General features: G+C 39.5%; 1 protein-coding gene across 1 annotated transcript; it reads left to right on the forward strand.

Annotated features, from left to right (window-relative positions):
- Positions 1-7,841: 7,841 nt before the first annotated feature.
- Positions 7,842-27,616, forward strand: slc7a10a (solute carrier family 7 member 10a). The gene is made up of 11 exons (XM_079554488.1): positions 7,842-8,018; positions 14,186-14,390; positions 16,065-16,216; positions 21,903-22,028; positions 22,522-22,675; positions 23,125-23,248; positions 23,847-23,950; positions 24,901-24,997; positions 25,078-25,227; positions 26,072-26,249; positions 26,895-27,616. The coding sequence occupies exons 1-11, from the start codon at positions 7,919-7,921 to the stop codon at positions 26,990-26,992; spliced, it is 1,488 nt and encodes a 495-aa protein (XP_079410614.1). The 5' UTR covers positions 7,842-7,918; the 3' UTR covers positions 26,993-27,616.
- The last annotated feature ends 104 nt before the right edge of the window (positions 27,617-27,720 follow it).

A 27,720-nucleotide genomic window follows, 5' to 3' on the forward strand; every position in this document is an offset into this window, starting at 1 on the left:
GCTCATTAAATCAATATAAATGTTTTCATAATTCGACGCACGCTGTTTCCCCCCCACAACGTTTGAGTCTATAATATACTAAAGGAGGACACAAGTCATTTCATTCCATTTCTAGAAGTAAAATCTGGTATAGCTCCGTTAACCTCTTAACTCCCGCCTGAACCGAGAGATCTATATCCTCACGTTATCAGATTTTTTTTCCATCATTTTTTTTGTTGGGTATTCAACTCATTTTTGTAACTTTTTTGTCATTTTTTTGTCATTTTTTTTTGTCATTTTTGTCACATTTTTGTCACATTTTTGTCATTTTTTGTTATTTTTTTGTCATTTTTTTGTCATTTTTTCGTCATTTTTTTGTAATTTTCTTGTCAAATTTTTATCACATTTTTGTAACTTTTTTGTCTTTTTTTTGTCTTTTTTTTGTCTTTTTTTTTTACATTTTTGTCACATTTTTGTCATTTTTTGTCATTTTTTCGTCATTTTTTTGTCATTTTCTTGTCAAATTTGTATCAAATTTTTGTAACTTTTTTGTAATTTTTGTCATTTTTTGTCATTTTTTTTTCTTTTTTTTACATTTTTGTCATTTTTTGTCATTTTTTGTCATTTTTTGTCATTTTTTCGTCATTTTCTTGTCAAATTTTTATCACATTTTTGTCATTTTTTTGGTCATTTTTTTGGTCACATTTTGTCACATTTTTGTCATTTTTTTTGTCATTTTTTCGTCCATTTTTTTTGTCATTTTCTTGTCAAATTTTTGTCACATTTTTGTCATTTTTTCGTCACATTTTTGTCAATTTCTTGTGACATTTTTGTGACATTTTCATCATTGTTTTCGTCTCGGTTTTGTCGCTATTTTCCCAGCTTTTTTCCCCAGAAGCTTTTGGATTGGGGTAAAGCCAAACTGGAGAAAATGTGCTCGGTTCAGGTGGGAGTTAAGGGGTTAAACTGTCGATGGTTCACAACATTCTTCAATATATTTTGCTCCCTGTTTTCAGAAAAAAAATAATGCAATGATGTAGGGGAAACTGGGGCTATTTGTCACGTGATTAATAGTTAATGGGTAATTGTCAATTTTGCTTTTTGTAGCCACACTAGAGGGCGCTGTACGTTGGTACTGGTGTATAATATGTGTATTGGCATTCCTCTTCTCCTCCAAAAATAGTTTTGTCATTTGCACTAAAGACACGAGGAGGACAGGACACATTTTAATGGTTTTAATGCCTTTTCCCAACTATTTTTGTAGAGCTTTCCTTTAGTTAGTGCCATAAACAAAAGACACTGATCTGAAAGACACAGATGTTAGCTTTGGTTTGAGCCCTTTTAGAGCTAGCATGCTTATCTAGTTTACATTGTTGGTAAAGTGGACACTCGGGGCTATTTGTCTCAAAACTTGAGGGGTCATTTGTCACATGGGCTATCAATCTGTTTCAACATTGTGCTGTATGTTTGGCTCATTTTAGTGAATTTGTATATTTTATATAGTATTTACCACACAAAAAAACAACATTTAGATCAACTGAGTGTTAACATCAAAAACTCCATTAATAGTGACAACCATTAATATGTGGGGCAAGTTGTCACAGTCGATTTTGTTGTCTTTGATGGTTAACAACTATTAATCGCAATATGATAGAAAAAAGAGCGAAGTCTACTTCAAGTCAAGGGTTCAAGTGTTCATTAAATGCAGGTCTGACTCTAAAAAATAAGTGTGACAAATAGCCCCGGTCTCCCCTGCTGATTGGCCTAGCCTATGTTTTACTTGTTTTGCACGCGACTGTGACGACTGAAGGTGTTTCATCCACACTCCATGCTTTTAAGTTAATTTATTAATAACTAGGCTATATTTAGCTTTAGGATTGATTTTGCCCTCCTTTTTTACATTTTACACATGTTCGCTGTGAAGCACATTGAAGTGTCCTGTGTTCAAATTGAGCTCTAGGATACAATTAAAATGGCCTTGTCTGTTATGCATTAAACCATCAAAATATTGGCCTATGTAGTCAGTCCACAAGAGGAAGAAAACGATTCATAAGGATGATAATTTAGTATATGACCAGTATCAGACCTATTCCATGTGTTTGAGTGTGTGTGTGTCGACCAGCAAGGAATTATATTGTTTATTATTCTCAGTGTCAGTCTTACCTAGACACAGGGGTGGGAGGACCGTGATGTGTGAATCTGGTTTCCAGATCCAGAGCAGGTAGAATCCCAGTACAAAGGAGAGTATTAATATCCAGAATTCAATTAGAATTGATTGAATAACATTATCAATGCCTAACCAAGTATAAGTAATAAGTAATACAATAATCGTTATCGTACAGTAAAAATTAAAATGGGTTTTTAGCAACAGGTGACAGACAGAAGCCGGGAGTAGCCAACTAATGAGCTAGAAAATGATGTTTAAGTTACAGAACTCTTGAATAAAACATTTGTTAATCTTTCCACTGTGAGTGAGTAAGCGATAAAGGCTTTTCATATTAATCATGGTGTAATAAATTTGAGCTTTCATTTATATTCTATCACTATCTGTCTGTAATGGGCCAATAGTAAATATCAGAATTTTCATTAGGCCCATATGAACTTAAATGCTCAGCAAAAAGATATCAGACACTCTGTGGAGCTGCACCACAACGGACTAACCACTAGATGGAGCTATTATTTCAGGATCATCGGATTAAGCGGCATCTAAAAATGACCTCAAAAATCCATCTGCAGAACGAATGATTATTAATGTGTTTAATTAAAGTAAACACATAAGAAGTAATTTAAACATTTGTAATTCTTTGCAGTTTAATGTATTGTGTGCCATGAGAGTGTTTTGAGTGGCAGACACGCCTTGACTTTTTTCCCCCCTTCATTGCTTTACAAACCGGTTTGGTGAACCTATATAATTATACCCGAGATTAGAAATTGGCTCAAACCTGACCCTGAAACCCTTAACTATCTCCTATCCTTCAGTCTTGTTTAATACTACTGTAGACCTAATCACTTTCACAAGTTCAACCAAGCTTTCACTGTTGCTGCTCAACACAGGCTGACCTCTGAACTGTCTAAGCAGCTTATGAGTTAAGGCAATGGACTACGTTTGGCAAGTGTCAAAGCCAATATTTTGCTTTTTACAGCTTTGTAACAATACTGGGTTTATCTTAACTACCAAGAAAATACAGTCCACACCTTTGTCCACACACTGGTGCTGACAGTCGTGGGTTCAGAAATTTCCAACAACTGAAAGGTAAATGGTTTGAACCTTCTCTGTGCACATATTGTTATGTACATTTTACAGGTCATTACATAATTGTCATTACAGCCCATAAATAAATGCCCATGAATCATTACAGCTGAATAAGACATTAAGACAGTACATGCCGATGAAGATACAAGAGATAAATGCGTGTAAATACGCCGTACCAGATTGTATCCACGAGCTCATTTGAGTTTATTGTCCTCTCACTAAAAAAACACTGTCCTTCATTATATGTTTATGGTGGTAAGTGTTTTGCCCAAGGACAAATTGACCAGAGCTGTAACTGTAAGACCTTTAGAATGATGTGTGAAGAAAGTCACTGCCGCAGCCGCCCAATATGTAAAAATGTTGTCCTTTATTTACTATATACTGGTCTCTTGAGACTAGATGTCAAGAGAGACCTGTTTGAACAGTTGTACACATTTTTAAAACATACAGTATAAACAACAATAACAATATAAATATGAATTCAATGAAAACAATGACAACACATAGGAATACTCCTTCACAGGGGATTTGAACTGTTCAAGGGTCTTCTGTGCCTCATTCGAAAAGCTTACCTTACCCCACCCTCTCTTTGGACAGTGTGATTCAAGAGTCAGAGACTCCTGAGACCTCAACTGGTAAGCATTTGACCTGACATTTCCTAAATTTAAAAACTTTGCTTTTTGCTTTGTAGCTGGACAGCTCCCTGTGTGCTTTTAGAGATTCCCATCCCTCTTTTGCAAATAGATCACAGTGGTGGATCCTATAACCATCACTCACTCAGATCACTCATCTCACCTGCAATAAAAATCATCATTTTTGCAGTAGCCTACAGTCGTATTTGTATTGTGTTAATCTGTTTGTTTCCTTATACCTTACCTCCGGTGTCTGTGTACATTGGTGTATGAATGAGAGTGGGTGAGTGGTTGCTTGCTGTAAAGCACTTTGAGCCTAATGAAGTTAGAAAAGCACTATATAAGCTATCTAGCTATCTCCTGTGATGGATCTAAGTGCTGAATGGAAAATGCATTCAGAGGCTTCAGCAGAGATGCAGTGGAAGGCACTGTATCCAAAATCCAACAAAGATAGTTTTGATTGAAGTTTCTCTGTAAGTTCCTGAACATGTTTACCAAATGAGAGCTTCTCATTGATCCAAATGCCAAGATATTTATAACATGGCACTTGCTCAATCATGGAACCTTTTTCGTCCTACGTAGACCCAGCATCTTATATGTATGTTGCAATGATGAAGATTATTTAGGTACAGGCTCACAGGAACTATTTTGAGCACATTGGCTTTAGTGCAGTCAGTAAACTGGGGCTGCCTTTTCCTCTAAATTCTCAAGACACAAAGGGCGATTGACCGGTTCCCCATAAAGGCAGTGGGATAACGACAGTGAACTACGGACATGGACCCCTCGGTCTTGCAGGAAGCGCTGTGGGGTTGCTATGCAGCTCTGCACCCCAACTAGAAAGACGGGGTCTGCCTGTTAACAAATGATGCAGAAGTGGAGGCAGCATTGCACAATGGAGCAGAGGGCACTCCACAGGGTACTCTAGAGGCTCTACAGTAGATTGATGGGTACCTTAAAGGGCACTATGAAGAGTGAGGGATCATTCGTCCTTAGTTACACTGGACCGCCATAGCTCTTCCCAGTGTCTTCTCCTTTTCTCGGTAATGCATGAGCTCTTTTTGTGTGTGTCAGAATACAGCACTAACGTAAGGTTTTGAAATCCCAGATAATTTGAAAAACTTGAAAAATTTGTTCCATCTGTTTTGTGTCTATAAGCAAAAAGTCATTATCTAGATTAGTATAAAAGTCTCAATTTGAGCATAATAATCCGAATTTGTTGTTGTTTTGGCGAGGAAAGATGTAGGTGGGCTTTTGACCCAGATTATTTCACTTGTTTTGAGACGTTTCTGACTTGTTTCAATACATTTTGTCCTCATTTCAAGTAATTTTCTTTTCCAATGGGGTAAGAACATTGGTCTTATCTCATTGGCAGTGTTACTTTCTTATTTCAAGCGAGATTTACCTTAGAACTAGTCATAAACGTCCTCAAAAGAGCAAAATAAACTTGGTCAGATCAGGAAAAAAGTGACCAAAAACTGCTTAAAACAAGTAACATTTCCTCAATTCAAGACATCTGAGCCGACGCTTGATATTTACTTTTTGCAGATGCTTTCATCAAGGCGGTCATCTTCTTCTTCATCTTCTTATGGCCTACTGTTTCAGTTCTAAACATATTTCAAAACACTGCTATCCAGTTCAATCATTCAATTTGTTGTCCAGCTAACGACACATGGTAAAACATTAGAAATATTATAATCAAATAAAAACACATACACCAATAGTGTTATTTACTTTTTTTTTTGTCATTAAACCTGCTTTTTAATGTGGCTTGTTCAATGTTAGAATATTTTAAACATTGTGCAATCTTGTCACACTTCTTTCCTAAATTCCCATGATGAATCAATGCACCACATGGAGTTGGCTGTCCTCAACTCGCACCCCACTCAAGGCTATAAATGCAACACTTTATTTAATACATTGGCTCGTGCCAGTAAAGGCTTTAGGTGATTTATGAAAGGAACAGTGTGCCAAGTAGTGTTGTTGGGTGGACTTGTTCTTTAGAGTGTTGCACTGATGCCAGGATTGTCGTTATGAGTGGGATGCATAGTCTTTTTGCATGTGAGAGAGTGTGGTGCACTTGAGTCTGGTGTAAGTGTCCCTAAAAAGGCCAGTTCTGACAGTAATATTGCAATTCAAATGTTAAAACGGTCAAAATGGCATCATGGCAAATTGTGCATATCCCTTTCCATATTTTTGAAATAGTTTGCGTGGGTTCAGTTCAATTAGCTTTGTTGCCAGTTCCCCCCCATGTAAAGTTCACACAAATCATCCAAATTACTCTCAAACATCCGGTGCAGAAAATGAATAGCTAACACTACACAAAGTAGAATCAGAAATAGGGGCAGGAAAATGAGTGAGAAAAGAAGATAAGGAGCAATCTACATACATGTGTATTTTTACACTTGTAGTCAGGTTTTCAAAATAGTGTAGTATTTCCAAATATGCGAGCATTGAATGAATATTCTGTGTTTATTCTTTATTATCTTCCAACCGGTTATCTTGATTATTTCTTCGCAGCCACCATTGTCTACACCTTTATCTTTGCCTCTCTCAATCCAATGCGTCCAATTGCATGAACATTTAAAATAAAAAACAATAAGCACTACATATAATTATTATTATATGCTCCAGTGAATAACCACACAACTCACAGGGAATTGAAAGTTACCAAAAAGCGCATGAAGACATGGCTTAAAATACTTCACTGTGGGGGCTGCTCGGACACATTTGCCTATGTAAGCTTTATTTATATAGCAGAAAAGTCCCAAAGTAAATGCTTCTTAGTAAATAAAAGACCTACAATATTAAGTCATGGAGCGACAAAGCTGTTTGGGCTGTTTGGCACACTTTATAACATTGCCTCCTCTCCTGATGCTTTCTTCCTCTCACACCTGTACACCTTCCGAGTCCGATGTGCTGATTTACTTGTTCACTGTGTCTTCTCCTCCTCTGGCGTTCTCTCCAAAGCCAGTGTTTGGGCCGGCCTTCCTGTGACCAACAAAGCATCTCCTCTCTTTGTGTGGGCCTGCTTTTGGAATGGGGACCAGCCACAGTTAATTGTGCATTCGTTAGCGTTTGCCTGCCGAAGCTTACAAGTTAACTCTTGAAACTATAAGTCCGTTGGTTTGATCTTCTGCTTGGAACAACAGATGAAGTTAAATAGTGGCACACCATCCGGATTGCCCAATGTCATAGTGTCTACCTTTAGTACAACTCTTCCAAAGTAGGTACTGTCGACTAAGTCTAGATTAAGCCACAGCACTCACAGTCAGTGAAGTAATTATTTATGTCAGAGGCACTTCTGGGTCAAGATTGGATTAAGGATTGCCCCAAAATTGCTTGAATTCAGCACGTCTTTTCTAACTCAGCAAAGATGCACTGAAAGTGGGTGTGTCTAATCAAGCTGGAGACAGATGTCACCTCCTCTTGTGTGGTCACCTGGAAGAAGTAGATCAATGTGGGTAAACACACAAAGTCTCCTGCAAGAGACTGGGAGAAATTAGAATGCACAGACAAATGGTCAACAGCAGTTTTTTGTACTCAACAAAATCATATTGACTACATTTTCATATAATATGAGAACTAGGATAGTCACCACTCAAAACAAGCACACAGCAGAAAAAAATATTTATCATTCCAGACTTCAATGTCCTCTGTTGGCATATAGGCTATGTGTTTAAAGCTCCTAGTGAGAAGGAATGTTCATACACAGCTACCTACTCTAAGCATAATAAATATGGGTCAATATGTCGGCTACTATTAGTGGGGAGTTTAACTGTTAATAACTCTTCGTACTTGTGTGTATGAGTGAGCAGAGTTCCCTGTCTTCTGTCTTTTTCACCAGTAAAGCTGCTGACAAAAAGAAATACCAGCCTCAGTTCAAGTTACCTGTGACAAGGTGGGCTCAACTGTGATGAGGTTTGCGCATGCGCATACGGATACGCACAGTCCGTCAGTTGAGTATTATAAGGGCTGGGTGGAGTGTGGAGCCTGGTTCAGTGTACAGTAGCTGGACCGGACTGCGGCGGTAGGGAAACATTGTTAAGCGGGGCAGATGGAGGACAAAGAGAAAAGGAGGAAGGATACGGACGCCTCTAAAGGAGTTACTCTGAAGAAAGAAATCGGGCTTATGAGCGCGTGTGCCATTATTATCGGTGAGTTATCCAATGTCGATGTTCTACTCAATTCACTGAAACGCATAGAATAGGCAACAGTGACGTTTGAGAGAGATGCCGGTGGACGAAAGTTAGACGTGTCTGAAGCAGGGTCTTATGAAGTGATCATACTGGACTAGCTACTTGTTGAAGTTACAGTAAACTACACGGGCAAACAATGAATTTTACGGAGTTGAACACTTGGTTTCCACAGCAACTGCAGTCTGAGGTTACACATGATTTAACGGTTGGTCTGAGTTGTTATTTTAGCTTTTACTCACAAAAGAAACTATGTTGAAGGTTAAAAATGCAGTTCAAGCTCAAACTTGAAAAGCTCACACATTTTCCATTATGAGGAGCTCGAAGCTGCTGGGCTTGAACAGATGATGTGAATATCCACATGCCGACGTGGCTGGATTAAATCATAGCCTTCTGAAGTTCACATAAGGCATGCGGGTAAGCATCTCCTGCGCGCGCAGAGAGCCGGTCCTGGAGAGATACAGCGGAGGCTCCTCGAAAGGGTTCGACATCGATTTGATTATTTCTGGATATCCTTGTTGTAACACTATCTTCCCTTCACAACACGTGCCTCAACACAGACGGGAAATCTGCCATGATGCAGAAATGTAAAGAAGGGGGTGTTACTGTTAGATCAGGAAGTCTCGTTTTTAGGCGCTTCACTGCGCTGTGGTTTCCTGTTAGAAAAACCCATCGCTGTTCTTCAAGCTCAGAGAGTGACCTCAGCCCATTCAACAGGTGTAGAGATAACGTCAGAGAGAAGGGGTTCCCCTGGTGTCAAGGCCCTCAGGGTATAATGTCTATAATAACCCACATAGAAAGGGCAGGATACTGACTAGACCAATGAATAGAGGTAAGTTTTATTGTAAGAGCTGTGTGAAGAGTGGATAAATATGCCCTAATTTACAATGGTCGGTATTTGTTCTTTCCACAATGTGTCATGGTTGTGACTTCTCAAATGTCACTGAAGTATGTCTTTTATCCAACAGGCTTTTATTGCATTAAAAAGGACTTTCTAGCCAATACAAGAGTTCAGAAGACAAGGTTACTGAACTAAAGGCAGGGCCTGTTCACAAAACCAAGATAGTGAAGGACAAAAGGCAAGGCAAGTTTATTTGTAGAGCACAATTCATACACAAGGCGATTCAAATGGCTTCACAGTTGTACACAATTACAAGAAAAACACATTCATCATAGTGAAAAGGAAGAGTGCGGATAAATTACCTTCAGTTGTCATATGCACGAGGTCTGTCTCCGTCCTATTGCATTGATGGGTTGGCGTTATGACGGTATTCAAACCTTTGTGTTACGTTATAATAGCCCAGTAGTGGTGGTATTCTCTGGCAAACAACAGAGATATGACTAAACAATATCCACCCACATATTGAAGTGTAATTATAAAACATTTGTTGCTTTAATTTGAGTCATAGGTCTGCCTACCACACAAGCTGCTGCCTACAGACTTCTGTATTGCACCAAATGTGTTCAGTTTTGCAGCCTGTGTTATGTAAATATGAATAAGGTTGAAAAATGGTGTATGCTGTCATTGTTGTACATTGCAGACATTGGCCTTTTTCAATCATTCAATTCGATTTTTTAAAGTCTGAAATAAGTTAATAGTGATTCTCATCTGATTTCATTTAATATTTATTGTACATTTGTGATTGTTAGATTTTCCTCAAACAATGTCTGATTGTAGCATCAACATGCGATGAAATAACATGCAATTGTATGTTGGCATTGCTCTGAAAAAATTTTAAATGAAGTACTTTTTGGCTTTCTTTGACAGGAACGCATGGGTGAAAAAGGTGAAGAGCAATGAGTGACATATAATAAATTAGCTGCTGTTCTGCCATATGTGCAGAAACTTTAACCACTACAAGACTACCAGCTTCATTTTGATATACTGCACTTATTAAATGTACATTTTGTAAGGTGTAAGGTAATGCATGAGTCCTTTAAGTGTATTATATTTTTCATTTAGACACTTCAATAAAGAGCATACAATGCAGGACTTAGAGCAGGGGTGTCCAAACTTTTTTCATGGGGGGCCGCATACTGAAGCGTACACAGGGTGAAGGGCCATAGATCAGTGGTTAGTGCCGCAAAACCTTTGACTAGCAGAGGTTTAAATTGCACCCCACACCTTTATTTATGCTCAAAACCTTCATGCCAGCTCTGTCTCACAGTAAAAGGTTAGTTTGGTTAGAATTGTGTAGAATTATTACATATCAAATAAAAAAGACTATCTCTGATGATGTGTCCCGATTCAGCAAGAAGGCAGAGGGCCACCAAAAATTAGTCTGAGGGCCGCATTTGGCCCCCGGGCCGCACTTTGGACACCCCTGACTTAGAGTGTCAGAATATTTTAAAGTAATTTGCAGAGAAATCCTTTAGGGGTCAACTTTCACAGACATGGTTGGACCAGTCAGACCAGAAATTTCTCACTTTGCATCTAACAACATTTATTTGTGTGTGTTCGGAACACAAACTACAGTAAATTTTGGTCAGAAAGGTGGCAATTAAACAGATAAAAACATGTAATAGTTTGTATATTTATGATAAGAAACGAGACGGACCTACAAAAAGTTAAAAAAAATATCAATCCTTCATTTTTCTTTAAGGCTTTCTACAAACTCATTTTTGTGTCTGCTTTGCCTGACACTGCTCTGCCCACATGCACATTTCTAACACCCTGCAAGAGACAGAGCAAGTGTGATGGCCTTATGTTTTCCATTTATGTTTTATTAAGAGAGAAAAAAGCATCATATCTGAGATGGGGCATGAAGCTCTGTGTCGTGAGCTGCTGTCCTGGGCCACGCATAGAACATTTCATTCATACCTTTTCATGATAATTTCACTGAACACCCACATCTCAGTGGTAGTGCTTGCAGAGAACCACAATATTACAGGAGAAACACTCTGAGTCCACCCACAGCCAGTATGAATACTGAGAGTTTTAACCTTCAGACCTTGTTTCGAGATGTACTAAAATAGAGCACTAAAATAAAGTAAAAACTGGAAGCGCTCCTCCTCTTCCTTCTATAAAATGCAAAATGTGGCGTATGTGTATGTTTTCATTATTTGCATTTTGGCTTTAATCTAAAAAAAAAAACAACAACAGCTAAACAAATCAAGTTTCATTTATGTCATTAAGAAGTTGCTTTGTATAATCCAATCCAAAGTTTTTGTCATAAAGGCTGCAGCCCCTCTCTTAATTCTAGTTTGTAGCTTGCAATGCCAACCTCCGTGACATAACAATCACAACAGAAGCATTATGTAAGCCCTCAACGCAGCCTCCACGATCAGAAGTGACAGAGATAAATGCGCAGAGTGGACCGCCCCTTTTCCCAGCGCATCATTAGAGAGCACTCCAAGTCGCTCCAACTGTGTCACTCTGTGCCTCTCAGGCCAAATGAGCAAGACACAGCCACATTTTGGCTGAATTCGTGCTCAAATCTTGTCCCAAATCACAACATAGTAAGCCTGATGTGCTTGAACAGCTGCTGTTTGCCTCAAGGAGGCTTTTTTTTGTGTGTTTTTCTCATAAGGGTGATGAAGGTCAGGTCATAGTGTGTTGTTGGTGTGGAAGGAGGCCAAATGAGACAGCAGAGAACAACTGTTTTCTCATAATAGCTTAGTGGTGGGCAAGAGTCAGGCATAGAAGATTAGAAATGTATGATATTTCAAAGTCTCATTATCTATATAATTAATCATGAATATAATTTTCATTAACTTTATGCCAAAGTGTAAGTCCCATGAACTAAATGGTCACAATTAGATAATCATTTATCACTTAAGCACTTTCTACCTCCCTGGGCACTCAAAGCCTTTAGCTTCACCCAAAACCGCAACATTTGTTCAAAAATAGTGAAACATTGAATCTTTAAATCAAGAAAATACACTCAGATAAAACAGCTGCATGAAAGACTGTGAAAGACTTTGTTTCAACAATAGTTAATAGCAGAGGCGAGTAGAACTCAGTTACATTTAATCAAGTACATGTACATGTACTTTTTGAAAAAGAGTAGGTTTATCAAAGGTACTTTTTACTTCTATTATAATGAAGTATGTGTACTCTTACTTCAGTAAAGACAATTGTTACTTTTTCCACTGTGAGTAAATGTTTAAGTGGCAAATGTTTAATTTTGATAAAATAGATCGTCTTGTGCACCTTGTGCTTTATTATTATTTAGCGGCTGCTCCTCAGCTCAGGGAGCTGCTGCAAATAAAGAAGGAGAAGTTCAGCAAGACATTTTTAAATTAAAAGATGCCAATGTTTCAATGTGTGAAACGACAAAGATGGCCTGCCCACCCAGGCGTACAAGACGCAGTGATGAGTCAATGACCTCATATTTGTAAACAAAACGCAAGGCTCCATGATAAACAGTGTCCAAAGCACGCAGAGTCAGTGGAGGCAGATCACATCGTCCAACACAGGGATAAATGCAGCAGTCACAAGTTTCGACTTTATTCTAAAGTAAAAACAGAGTTTTGGTTTTAATCTGTGAATCAGTTTTATTAACCTCTTAAAACACACCAGAACAGAGCACATTTTCTCCTGTTCGACTTTACACAAATCTAAAAGAAGTGAAAAGTGTCAAAAGAGCAACAAAAATTAGACAAAAATAAGGATGAAAATGAAACAAAAGAGCGACAATAACTTGATCAAAAAAGTGATGAAAAGTTACCAAAAGTCACAAAAAGAGTAACAGAAAAGTGACAAAAATGTGATGAAAAAGTGACAAAAATGTGACAATAACGCAAAAAAAAAAAAAAAAAAGTGACAACACAAGGGAAAAGATGCATTTAGATGAGCTCTGTAGGTCTTAGCTTTCAAATAAGTTACACTGGCCTTTTAGATTTGGGTAAATCTGAACTGGAGAAAATGCACCTGGTTAATTCGTGGTTAAGGGTTTAATATGGGGCTTAAAAGATAAACAATAAATTAAAATTCCAAAATATTTATATTCTGTTACTTGTTGGATTTGATTTCCCTAATTTGAAATGATGGAAGGCAAGTGCTGGGAAGCTGATTTTCTGTTTGAGAACCACATGTGTAACTCCGAGGTTATTGTGGACTTCATCTGAAATCAATGTCAATTGTAATTATGGGATTTGTGGCTCTTGAACAGGAAGCCAAATCTTTAGATCTTTTCAAATGTAAAGAGCAGTTAAAGTTTAAAATGTATGCAATAGATATTTGATTTTAAAGAAGCCTTACAACAAAAATACAACTTTATTAATTATTCACCTTGTATCACAAGTGTAAAGACACTTTCAGAAGGTCTGATACTGTCATGAATATCACAACAGTAAACTGAAGGAACGGTTCTCATCTCAACCTGTCTGGTAATGTTAATAAGGCCAGTGATGGGACGGTGTGTGTCTACAGGGCCAGTACTAAACTGCAACAGCAAACAGGTTCTTTCTTTGTTTTCCAAAACAATAGTTTGAGACGTGACATCTGCTGCTGATGACATAAGTGAACCTGAGCTCGAGAGATTTGAAAGGTTGAAATCTTAACAAGTCCACTGGGGTTTGTGGTGTTTTTTTCTTTTGAAACCTGAAACCATGTGTCAGCCGACATAATGCATATAGGTATATATTTTTTCATGTTATATTGTGATTACCTCTTACGTTAAAGTTATGAATTTGAAAAAGAAAAAGAAAACATTAGAACTGCATTCGTTTCACAGCAAAAGCAAGTTGTCATAGTTTCCTTTTGTTTGAGTTCTTGGTCACAAGGAAAACAAGAAAGTTAGGTGTAAAAATATGACAATGTGAAGATCATCTTTAGAGCAGTTTAGTGTTGATGTGCTGATTTTGATAATCTCGGGGAAATGTACATTTCAGTTTATTATGACAGTGTCATGGCCACAGTTTCTGTATTGCTCATATTTCAACAAAAATTACAGTACTTTCTGGACTCAGTATTTGTTTGTGTGTATTTGTTGCACACACAGGGAGTGTTTTGCTATTCAGTCATCTTTCCCATTGTATGTCTCCAAGTTTAACATGAGGTGACACATTTCTGTTTCATGTGCTTATACTGGATAGTTGTTAATTGACTAAGAGATGAGGCCAGTTCATTCATGGGTAAGATGGGGTTTAACACTAACTAATTGTTTATCAAAATCTTTCTCCAGGAAACATCATCGGATCAGGAATCTTCATATCACCCAAAGGAGTACTGGAGCATGCGGGCTCCGTGGGGCTTTCGCTCATCGTGTGGGTGCTGGGAGGTGGGATCTGCGCCCTGGGATCCATGTGCTATGCCGAGCTGGGTGTCACCATCCCCAAGTCTGGAGGGGACTACTCATATGTGACCGAGATCTTCGGGGGGCTGGTCGGGTAAGTTGGACATCATTACCATGGCAGACATGTTGTTCGTTGTGTCTGGAGCTTTACTGCTGCGGGGAGTCTTGTGACACAGTTGTGGTCACATGATCTGTCACCTGACCCCAGTGCAGTGTTGAGCGTCGGAGAATGTCGACAGTGTTCTGGTCAGTGCAAAGGGAGAACCTGCTCGGACCAGACCTGTGTACAAATTCCAAACAGCACATGCTCTTTAGTTAATATGCAATAAAAATGTGTGCGCTACAAATAGGGCAGTCCAATCAAAATCCATTAACAGCATTTTAGTCATTTTACCTCTTTTCACACCATAGAGGTTGGGATTGTGTCTGCATACATGGAACCCCCAATTATGTTTAACTACTTTTAAATATAAAATATTCAAGTTCACACAAAAGGATTCTACAATATGCATTTTGCACTCAAAAAAAAAAAAGATATCTGAGACTCTTGGCACATTCCACAACAGTATAGTAAAAATGTAAACTATTGAAGTTATTGTTCACATAAAAGCATTTGAAATTAGGAGTTGTTTTTATTGAGTTTTTAGCTAATCTTATATATGGACCCCTAAAATAGTAGATTTGTATGGCTACATTCACTTTACAACATTAGAACCCCAAACCATCAAGCCACAAAGTATGATTAAAAATATGAATTTACATACATGTCTCTTCTGTTTGTTTTTAAAGGGGCTAGATGCAAGTTAGCCATTTTATACTCACTACTGCCACCTCAGGTCATACGTGTAACTGCACATTATAATAAGCTCGTGCATGACAGCACTTTGGACCCGATTGAACACCTTTTTGAGTGACAGTGCAGGATTTTAGAGGCAGTTGTGGTGAACAGGTCTGAGCTCATTCTACACATTAGGACATTGTTGGAACATGTAGGGGGAGGAAAATACATAATTTTGACATCTTTAAACTCTGTATAGTCCCTTTAACAATTAGTGTTTGAGACCAATTCCCCTGGAGATTCTGAAATCTCAAGGAAAACCTCCTTGTGTAATAAATAAGGTCACTCTGTAAAAGCTTAAGAGGATTGCTCAGCATCAGGCCTACACTCAGTGCCATCTAAATGGACCAATGATGGCAGAGTAACAGACATGCAGAAAACCATCAATCTATTTAAGTGGTAATATCGACATGGCAACATACAGACTTTCATGAGCTGCCAGCACAAAGCACAGTAAGCAGCTTTAGGCTTACAGTGATTAAAAATAGAAACTTCACAGTACTATACTGTAAGTGCTAAACTAGAATTGATTAACCTTTCTTAATATTTATTCATCCATTTGATTAGTTTTAGTTAAAACATTCTCCAAACAAATCCATAAATCAAATTGAATAAGCTTTATTTTCTTTTAATCATGTTCCGTCCTCCATTTATACCAAATTATTTCCATTTCTTACACCATCCTTTGCACTTTCTTTACCTCTTGGTGTTGCATGCCCTATTTATGCTGTGCTATTCTACTTAAGAGTGCCCTATATATTCCTCAAAAGTCTGACCTAGATGTTATGTAACATTTCTAGAAGGTTTGTCCTATCACCTTCAAATGAACAAATGTAATGACTCCATTTCACCGACTCTTCGTGTCTCCAAGTGAATATTTCCCGGTGATTGTGACACACAGGCCTTTGGTTGTTTCTTGTCACCCGGTAGCTTCCTGTTGTTGTGGAGCGCGGTCCTCATCATGTACCCCACCACGCTGGCTGTCATCGCACTCACCTTCTCCAATTACGTCTTGCAGCCGGCCTTTCAGAACTGCGTGCCTCCCTTCATCGCCACCCGACTGCTGGCCATGACCTGCATCCGTGAGTCACAAGCACTTTTGTCCAAACTGAACAGCCCTAGATGTTAGTGTTATGTGTGTGTTTAGCTTTGATGCTGCAATGTTCTTATCACAGACCTACTTAACGGAGCCTGTCAAAGATAAAGTGGTCATGGTCAAATCGATTGTTTAATATAGTCCGGGAAAGGGCTTGGATTAATATAATGGCTTGGTTTGATCTAGAGCAGTGATCCTCAACTGAGACGCTGTCAGGACCCATCATGATAAGGTTCCAAGCCGTGACCCAAATAACAGTTGAATTTCTTATGTATCATGTAAAATACTAGATTCAGATGTTTCTTCACTTTTATAGAAGTGAAGAAATGCATGGCTCATGACCCACTGAAAATGTTTCCATGTAAAAATGTAGTGTGTGAGCAAGTAATTGGTGGTGGTCAACACAAATTGGTAGTTATGTTTCAATCAGTATCACCCATGGGCTATAGGCACAATGAACCCACGTGATTTCTGCCTGGACAGTAACATCGGCTCTGTTCTTCCTGTCCCCTATCTTTTACATTCACAATTAGCAGGGTCCCACACAAATGGTAAATGCTTTCAACTTATATAGCGCTTTTCCATCTACATTAGGCACTCAAAGCGCATTACAGCAAAGAACCACTCACGCGTTCACACTCTCATTCACACACCAATGTACGCAGACACTGGTGGCAAGGTGGGTAAAGTGTCTTGCCAAAGGACACAACAAGACACAAAAGACAGCTCGCTCTACCATCTGCACCACTGTCGCCCAAATGAGGCGATAGCTCAAGATGTTGCAAAGGACAGCGAGTAAATGACAGGATGTGACTGGAGCAGGTTAAAAACCTTATGTGAGATGTAACAACTTCATATCAATTCATAGCAGTGGGGTTTTTTGTCTTGAAGCTTGCAGCTAACACAAAATAGAAATTAAAACTAGGGGTGGGCCATATCGTATCACATTATCGTTATCGTGATATAATTTTTCATATTGTTGTACGCTCAGCTCCATCAGAGCAGTATAAACACTGACTGTAGAACACGGGGGCAGGTGCTTAAAAAGTCAAATGAAATGAAGGATGGAAACTGTCTTCTCAATAGGCGTAAGGCTGGGATTTTGAAGTAATTTTTCCATTGTCAATAATATCGTCAAATCTATCGTGACTTTTTTATATCATGATATAGATTTTAGGCCATATCGCCCTGCCCTAATTAAAAATTGTGCAAAGTTTTGCGAGCCTGCGCAAAAAAGAATCGGCCTGTTAGTAATTTACATTTTATTGACTTGTTTACATGTAATAACCATATGGCGTTTCCTTTGGGGCAGGATTTACAGCGAACATGATGTTTGTAACGCGGTGCAGTGACTGTCCATCAGTAACTCGTTGTCCTTTACCAAATCCTGACCTGTCTCTTCATTTTTTTGGGATCCTGCTAATCTTGAACAGCGCTGATCTTATGTTCCAGGAAGAAATCACACGGGGACACTGAGCCCATTAGTTTGACTGATTGCAGCCTTTTCAACCACCATCCATCCATCCCTCAAACACTACATTCACACAGGTAATATGGGTTCAGTCTAAAAAGATCAAATCATAGAAAGAGAAGTCTCTTTCCACCATCTCCAAAACTAAAAGTGATTTTACCCCTTCCCCCATAGCACATACTCAAAAGATTATTAGCCCCTATTGAAAATAGCAGCTTACCACAGAACACACACATGACCTGAAAGCATGATCTCATTGGTCAGTAAATTTGAGTAACGACACGGCGCTGTTTGCATGTAGAACAATAGCAAGAGAGATAAGGATTTACGTCATGGCTTTGACAGTTAAAGGTTTGTTTTAGCTAAACATGCAACTCTGTCTTTGGCAAAAAATACTCAAAGTGTGTGGAAGAAGACTGTATTTTCAAGATTTCAAGAATTAATGTGATGCGTTGTACCTTTTTATTGTGTTCTACGGCCAGGCTCTACTACATGCATTTAAGTAGTCATTGGCACATGCAGAGTGGTCTACATGTTTCCTATACAGCCAGCCAGTTTGGTCTTGTCTGAACTGGATGCAGAGGAGCGGGTCTGGCCAGGGGTGTGTGTGTCCACAGCATATGCAGGGTCCGCCGTAGCACATCACCCCATCTATTTTTGGCCCCAGAATACTACAGCTGTTTTCCCCGTCCAAGCCAAGCAGGAGCGCCCCGGCAATTTGTACTTTTGGGTTGTCGGTATCTGTGTCAGGCTACATAATTGAGGATAAGGCTAATTAGTGGGCGTAGTCGATGGAATTGTTTATTGTTTAGCAGTGGCCATGCTGGACTATGGAAAAAGGAAAGTCTGCAGCTCGGACAACATGCATATTTATTACCCTGTCAGCACCTGCTATGAATACGTCTATTCTTAATCGGTCGACTTTGAGCTACAAGTGCATTGTTGCTGCAGCAATAGGGGCACGAGGACACTTGACAAGGGCGACTGGTGATACTTCAGATTCAAACGGAAGTACTAATTGATACAGAGGTTGGGAATCGCTGTTAAATTTAGACTGGGGGAAATCAATCACTACAGAATTAGTGTGATTTGTAAGACATCCGCACATCTTTTCCACAAATACTGTGATTTTTGAATGTATTAATTTCTTTAAAAAAAACAAAAAACAAATCCATGTATCCATTAATCCATGTATCCAAGCCAGAATCACATGTATATGATATTAACAGGTTGCAGGTCGCTAACATAAATATAAATAAAGAAATATATAAATGTATGTGCATCTTCACAAATTTTATCTTTATTTAAATTAAAATGGCAAAAACATGTATATATTTATTTATATATTTATTGTTTTGGCAGCCACAGTCCTCCATAGTGCCAAGCGGAAGATCGGGCCTATAATGTTATACTACTTCACACAATATTGTCTCCATTTCAAGAGTTTGTGTATACTCAATGAGTGCCTGAGTGACAGTCTGTGAGGTTGCATCACCCTCTTACCTGAACTCTCAGTAACTGAAAGCCGGCTTGTAGAAACAGGTATTCTTGCATTCAGAATCTAAGGAGGCCTCTCGATGACAAGAAGGATTGCACCTGCACTATGAGAGAATTGTTTTTATCATGTTGCGATAAATGTAGATTCAGTTTCCTTCTCAGATGGAAGGAGAAGCCTACTGACTTTTTAGTGACAAAGTAACATTCACGATTTGTATGCAATTCATCTAATATAGGCCTAAAATGTAGAGATAAGTATACTGAGAAGAGTATTCGTATAGTAGCAGTAGAGCATATTCCCATATTTGATATTGTCACTGCTAACTGCCATCCTTTTTTTGAGACAGCTATGTTTGTGCTGCAGCAATCAAAGTTGTTTTACTCCTAGCGGGGCCTCTAAGGGGCCGTCATTCCTTCTGTGTGCACTGTCCACCTGATGTAGTATGATTGAGCACAAACCTGTGCGTGTGCGTATGAGGGAGAAAACCAGTCAGCTCCAGTCGAGGCGACGGTCGCTCATCATCTTCCAGGAATAGGAGTGCGGGCCAGGGCCAGCCCATAGCAGCAAAGTTATGCAGCGGGAAGGGCAGGACACTTCGTGATATATGTTTTTAAATGTCAGCTTCTGTAAGACTGAGTTACATAGGAAAAAATGCTATTGATAGTTTGCTTAGTGTGGCTCGTGTGTAAATATGAAAAGAAAAATATACTATTCTTTAAATGTTACTTCAGCCATGATGCTCTTTGAATAGCCAGATAGGCAAAAGTTTGGAAAGGCTTTTTTATGTATTGGTTTATATTTGTTTTGTAGATTCTCACTGAAGGCGTTCATTAATAAATAAACACACACAGAATTATGTTTTAAACAAACAATGTTTACATAAATTCTTCAGAATAGCCGCCCTTTGCTTTGATTACGAGAAGTACTTTACCTTTAGGGTTTTCTCAATGTTCTTCACGATGTTGTCACCAGAAATGGTTTTCACTTCACAGACTTTTGAAAACCATTTCAGGTACTACCTTATGAAGTTCATTGAGAAAATGCTTTAAAGATTAAAGTGGCAATTTTGAGGAATTTGGCATATTAAACATATTTTGAGTTATTTCACCCTTTTTTGTTTCCTACACAATCCTATGTGTTCATTCATAAATAAATGTCTGGTTAAATGCAGAGGACAAATTTCCCTACGGGGACAATAAAGTATACAAACAAACAAACAAACAAACAAACAAACAAACAAACAAACAAACAAACAGTTTGAAATTCTGTTAATTCAGCAAATATTGTCATTGTGTTGACAATACCCTAAATTCTCCTGAGCAACTTGACTAGTATGACACATGTGACCCAGCCAGAGGCATTTCCTGCATGCTTATTTATGCACACTCTCACTCTCAGACTGTAGAGATAGCTCGTGCCCTGAGGTCTTACAGAAAAAAGTTGCACAATCGTAGTAATCAGTACACAAATGAATAGGAGCACTATACTGAAGGTGGTCAGATGGTTTCAATTCCCGCTTCCTCATAAAATGTATTATTGAATCCAGCATGCACCATATTGGGAGTTTAATTGGTAAGTTTGTTCTGCCAAGGAGTTGGAACTGTACTGGAACATGTGAAAAGTCGGACCATCCAAATGCAGAAAATAAAACGCTGTTTAGACTGAAAATGATGCAACACTGTACGGGTTGCATCATTTTCAGTCGAAACAGAACCCTCCACGTTTTGGCGTGTCAAAACAAAACAGCTCAGCACTGAAAATGATTTGTCTTTTGTTGCCAAGCTGTGGTATCATCTGCATTCCCTTTATAGTTATATGGCGGAATTGCATTGTCACCATCATTTGATAATGTGTTATATTGTCCACGCCTAATATTGACATTAAAAATTAATGCATGCTTGATGAGATCATTATGTATGAAAACACAGAAGAGTATGTGAAGGTGTAAATCTTCAGTCAAATGTTGTCTTGCTTCTTCTGACATGCCACGCAAATGTACACTCTCTATCAGTTTTTTATACGAATAAGTCAGCAGCATGTCTGATGATAAAAGCCCATAATAAAGGGCACTGCAGTTTGAAAACACACTCTTAAGAGAAGAAGAGGCAGTCATTAGTTTAGTATTCTGTAGGCGCTGCTGCGTTTCTCAATGGCGTACACATCTACCTGGGCTGTCATGCATAAAGCCCGCTGGCACCTCCTTCCTGTCAGGACGCACACATCGGCCAATGCTGGGGGGGGGGGGGGAAGCGGCTGTTCTGGGGCAGAGGAAATGTGTCTTAGTGTAATTGACTATAAAACTTAGTGGCGTTAAAGGCGAGAGGAAGCTCTGCTCGGTGCCACCAAATCGTCCTGCCAACTATTCTCTCGCGTGTACGTGTGTGTGTGTATGTGGTGTGTGTGGCCGGAGCCAGCGGAAGCAGTTTGTCCGGATTGTGTGGTGGGAGGGACCCCTGCCCCAGTGATGGATGACACAGCCCCTAACAGCCCCTCCACGAAAGCCCCCCACTCCGACAAACACATACACACCACCCACCACCGACTTCAACTTCATTTCTGTTTCTTTTACTCACATTCACTCAAAGGTCCGCGCTCCATTTTTGGATCACCCGGCCGCACGTGTTTGTTAAAGCTGTAATGAGTTGTAGAAGTGCGACGCCACCTTCTCACCTTATCTGTAATGTTCATATGCTCTGTGTGCAGTGTTCCTGACCTGGGTGAACTGCTCCAGCGTCCGATGGGCCACCAGGATCCAGGACGTGTTCACTGTGGCTAAACTTCTGGCTCTGGCCCTCATCATAGTCGTGGGGCTGGTGCAGATCTGCAGAGGTCAGTCCACAATACGGAATTGAAACAAATGCAATTCTTTTCATATAGAAGCAAACATTTATTTACAGATTGGTAGTGTTTACTCAGAAAAGTATGTGTGCTTTCCCAACAGCTTGTATCTTTTTGGAAACAAATTAGATTAAATTCTCTAATGTGGCTGGTGTGTCACTTGACTTTGGACCAAACAGTATCAATAAATCTGATAAATGTTGTTTCCAAACCATTTAACCATAATGCCCTCTTTTGGTAGAAGAGAGTCAGGCTAGATTTATGGAGATTGAGGTGCGGGATGGTAAATCCAGTTGTCCAGGCTGTGCTATGTTTGTCTTTTCTTCACATGACATGTCTGAATACACAGTACGTTTAAGGATTGTTTACCATGCTAATAGTAGTACACAGTGCACTTTTTAAACAACTTCTTAACTTATCCCTCTCGGATCAGTGTTTTCCAAAGTCCTTTTAAGTGATCTACGTGCTTGTTCTTCATGTGTAGGTCACTATGATGCGCTGCGGCCGAGCGTGGCCTTTGAGTTCAGTGGGGATCCCTCGGTCGGAGAGATAGGGCTGGCTTTCCTCCAGGCCTCGTTCGCGTACAGCGGCTGGAACTTCCTCAACTACGTCACAGAGGAGGTGGTGGAGCCGCGCAAGTACGCATCATAAACTCACTTTACTCGCACAGGGTTTATAAACAGGCAGCAGCAAGTCAAGTTTTAACGCCTTTTAATGCCCAACAACTATATTTTCAATGCCACGAGCCTCCCAAAAAATATATGTGCATGCTTCTTTTCTCAACATTAGCACACATTCCTTCAAATGAGTTAATGATGGGAAATCTCAAAATTCAAAAGCAAAAGGTAAATAAATGTGTACAGCCAAAACTGCAGCTGAATGTGTTTTGGACCATTATTTATGTATTTCTGATGAGCTTTGCAGCAATATTCGAGCAGTGTCAATATTTTCCAATACATTTAGATTTAATGCCCGTTTGAATCCAATTTAATGCTTTTTAATGACATCTAGGGCCTTAATTTTCCCTGTGAAACCCTGTGACAAATATTAAGCCATGTATCAAAGCTAATTGTTTTAAAATCAACAGAAATCTCCCCCGGGCCATCTACATCTCCATCCCACTGGTGACGCTGGTCTACACCATGACAAACATCGCCTACTTCTCCTCCATGTCGCCTCAGGAGCTGCTGGCCTCTAATGCTGTAGCAGTGGTAAGACTCTATCACTTCCCACCCTGGCAGGCACCTGGTGAAGTTCACTGACGATACAGCCCTCATCAGCCTGAACAAAGCCCTGTCTTAAATGAGTTCATCTCCCATCTCATACTGAACACAACAAAGACGAAGGAGTCGTTGACTATCGACTTCAGGCGGGAGTCCACTCCACACACAGCCCAGCCTTCATAAAAGGAGAAGTCATTGATTGCGTTTCTGAGCATCTGTATCTGGGTGTGATCTGAGATAACAAATTAAAGCGGTACAACCATGCAGACCACATCACAAAAAAGGGTCAGCAGAGACTGATTTTCTGAAGAAACTGGTGTCCTTTCAGTCGGACAAAAGGACGTTGAAAATGCTTTTGTGGAGAGTGTTCTGACTCTTTGTATTGTCACTGAATTCATTCTCCCCTGTTGAATATCTAGTATCAGAACAAGCAATTTATCATTTAATTCGTCCTTTCCGATAAACTACACACACGTATGTAAAATAAAAACAGGTTTAGTTATTTCAATATGCCTTTTTTTTCTCTATAATCAATAAATGTGAATTGGTTCAGAATGATGAATGTTCTTCGTGCTTGTTCTCGCAGACCTTTGGTGAAAAGCTGCTGGGCATGTTTTCATGGGTGATGCCCATCTCCGTAGCCTTGTCCACATTTGGAGGAATCAATGGATATCTCTTCACCTCCTCCAGGTAAACAAGATGTTTATTGTATATTTTTAATTGTTTTGTTCACAAGGGTAATCCCAGACTGTGGATTAAAGGGGCTAGATGCAAGTTAGTCATTTTATACTCACTACTGCCACCTCAGATCTTATGCGTAACTGCAGCTTCTATATTAAAGGGGGGGTATTATGCAAAATCGACTTTTTCAAACTTTACCTCATGTTATTATGTCATTCCCTCATTAAAAAAATGCCTGAAGTGTTGCCTTGGCACATTCACGTATTTTTGAGTAATCTGTAAAAACTCTGATGGCAGCCATTTTAGGGATAGGTTTGCCTGAGTCCTCCTAGGAACGCCCCCACCTCCTGGAGACGCCTCTGAGCTTTCATCACCACCCGAGTAACCAATCACTGCTCCTCAGCAGAGCCCCCTCCCCACTGATGCCACAGACAGCGTGTGGAGGGGGCGTGTCGGAAAGGGTCAGAGGTTCTTAAAGAGACAGAGGCCTATTTCAAGACATTCACTACAGCCATTTTGAAAGAGCAATTTTATACAAGGCAGTTATTCTAATTTACTGCATTTACAGACCAACAGAAGGCTTCGTCATCATTGTAGTGTGATATAGACTGATGCTATGGGATTGAAAAAAGCATAAAACCCCCTCTTTAAGCTTGTGCATGACGGCACTTCGGACCCGAATTAACACCCTTTTGAGTGACAGTGCAGGATTTTAGAGGCAGTTGTGGTGAATAGGTCTGAGCTCATTCTACACATTAGGACATGGCTGGAACATGTACGGGGAGGAAAATACTTAGTTTTTACATTTTTAAACTCTGTATAGTCCCTTTAAAGGTATTGTATTATGTAGAAAAGAGGTCATACACTACTTTGGTGGTAAAATGTATTACATCGACTTGCTACAACAAGCTTGCAATTACATGGTGCAACAATCATGTGATTGACTGTGTTTCTTGAAGGCTATGCTTCTCCGGAGCGAGAGAAGGCCACTTACCGTACTTGTTGGCAATGATCCATCTAAAAAACTGCACTCCTATACCCGCTCTGTTAGTCTGCGTGAGTATAACATTGCTCTGTTTAACACCTTGGCAAAGACGAGTTAATGCTAATGTCTGTTTTGTCTTGTTGCTCTGCAGTGCATGGCCACAATACTGATCCTGTGCATTGGAGAAACACATAATCTCATCAACTATGTGTCCTTTATCAACTATCTGTCCTATGGAGTGACCATCGCTGGACTCCTTTATCTGCGGAAGACAAAACCCAACCTGCATCGACCCATAAAGGTGCTGCTGTTAAAGATACTATAAATACACAATGTAAAAACACTCTGTATATCATATGTGAAAAATGAAAAAGTCATCCAAACCAAAGCTGGAGTCGGAGCAGGCGGGGGTGGGGCAGTCACTTGAAAGACCACATGTTGAATTCATGGCTGTAGGAACTTGGCAGAGAAAATATGATGCAATGCACGACAAAGTTTACCCTCACTTGGGCTAGAGGAGTTTGAATTTCTACCAGCAGGGGGTGCAACATACAAATATGAGATAAGTTTGTAAATGGGTTCGTTTGGCTGGCTGGACTGAGAACAGATGGACATGGCTGAGGTCTGGCTAAGCACAGTCAGGGAAAAGATATGTGTGTTCAATGCTTTACATTTGTGCTGTAAATAGAATCTGTGACAGTGTGTCTTTGAAGGAAACAGCAGGTGACCAACTGTTCTGTAAATAGACTAATGTGACCTGGTGTTTGTCTCAATATAAGTATCACCATCCACAATGCAGAACAGCTGAAGCAAGCACACTTAGAAATATATTGTAATATTCTGTGGCGCAGTGATCAGTGTTTCAACGGCGTATGACAATCTTCTTAAATTGAACTTGTGATTTCTTGTATTACCAAATATTGCTCAAGTCAGTGGTTTCACACCAAGTACTATCTCATAGAATAATAGACCAGAGATCATTTAGGGATAAATTGTGTCTAAAATGGTACTAAATGTGTGTAAACCATGCCTTAACCCCCTGACTTAAGTGCATTGCCAAAGCATTCGTTAAATTATTATTCAGATCGAGTCAATGCGGGACATGCTTTGTGAATCATCATCATTTGTCTGTCTCCCATGTGCAGGTGAGCATGTTGATCCCCTTCAGTTACCTGCTGTTCTGGGCCGTGCTGCTGTGCTTCAGTCTGTACTCAGAGCCCGTGGTGTGCGGCCTCGGGATGGTCATCATGCTGACCGGCGTTCCCGTTTACTTCATCGGAGTTCGCTGGAAAAACAAACCAAAGTGGATTTACAGAGTAGTGGGTGAGTCTGTTGTCTATGTTTAGTTATTTTCAGACCCAGGCAAAAGACACTGTATGAAATAGGAATGGATGAGGCAGGTGGGGAGAAGGTTTAAACGTCGATTTCTGGGCGATGATTGGCTGGCGATTAGGTTTTCGTGGCTGAATTTATGCTAAAGCTTCAAAATATTAGAGTCATTTCAGAACAATAAAATATAATTAAAATCCTGTGGTGCATCCAAATGAAATCATGTGATAGATCTAGCTGATACTGATTTTATTTCAAAGTCCAAGCTTTTCTTTCAGGCTAAATATCCTTATTATTATAGTTATGCCTGGTTAAGATCTTGTCTGTTAATTCAATCTTTTATTAAAGCTGGTATGCTTTAGATAAACAGCCTGCAAGAGCATTTTTCTGCATGTGCTCTGCCAGCATGTTCCCAAATGGAAAGGCATGTAGTGATTTAAGATTTCCAGGGTACTTGTAAAAAAAAACATTGGCTATATTATAGCCAAAAGAATGTTTCAGAAAACGATTTCCACTGCCACAAAATCAAACCAGATGAAATTTACTAAAATATAAAACAAGAAATACAGTAGCCATTGAATGCTTGCTATTATTTTAAGTGTTATTTTTTGTCCTGACGTGATTTTTCTTATTTTGCAGAGAAAGTGACGTATGTGGGCCAGAAGATCTGTTATGTAGTGTTTCCTCAGGAAGATCCCTCAGAAACTGCACCTCTCACTTCCTCTAAAGGCGACTGATGGCTGCAACCAAGGGACGTCCTCTTTTGACACCTACTTCCACTTTTTGGACACTGTCCTCATTTATAAAGCTAAACACATGTGTCCTTTGCTTTGAACAAGGCATCGATGAAGCCAGACGGAGGAGGATGGGTACTTTGAAGCATTAGTACCAAGCCTGTCTCCACACCAGCATGCCAAGTCTTTTCTTTTTTTTCTTTTGCCACTGCCACTCAAAAGCTGTTTTTCAGGTTCACTCCTATGATTCCCTTTTATGACTTTTAATTTGGGTTTAACTTGGCCTAATGTGCCTTATGAAATGTCTATGTTGCTACGGCGTCCGGGGTCGTGCGGGTATTTTGCCAGCGCTTTCTGCACTTAACATTACTTTTCTATATTACGGCTGCTCTCTGCTAATGACTTGATGACTAATGTCCATTTGCTTGTCCCTTGCTCATATTTTCACCACTTTTTATATTATTATCTCTTGGAAGACACGGCCTCCCTGTGAAGCAGCTGAAGGGACAGACAGAAGAATGAAAGCATGTTCCCGCCTGCAAAGCTGGGGGCCATCTCCAAACTGAATAAGCTGCTAGTACACGCTCTGGTACAAGATAACTGTTCGGAGATTAACCCTTTTTTTTAAATTAACTGCCAGTCAAGTTTAGCTCAATCCTTGACATTGCTCAGCTTGCCATGAGATAGTCTATACATATTCCAGCAGATGTTTTTTGCACCATAACTGCTAC

Source organism: Gobius niger (assembly GCF_951799975.1).
Source record: "Gobius niger genome assembly, chromosome: 4".
Taxonomy (NCBI): domain Eukaryota; kingdom Metazoa; phylum Chordata; class Actinopteri; order Gobiiformes; family Gobiidae; genus Gobius; species Gobius niger.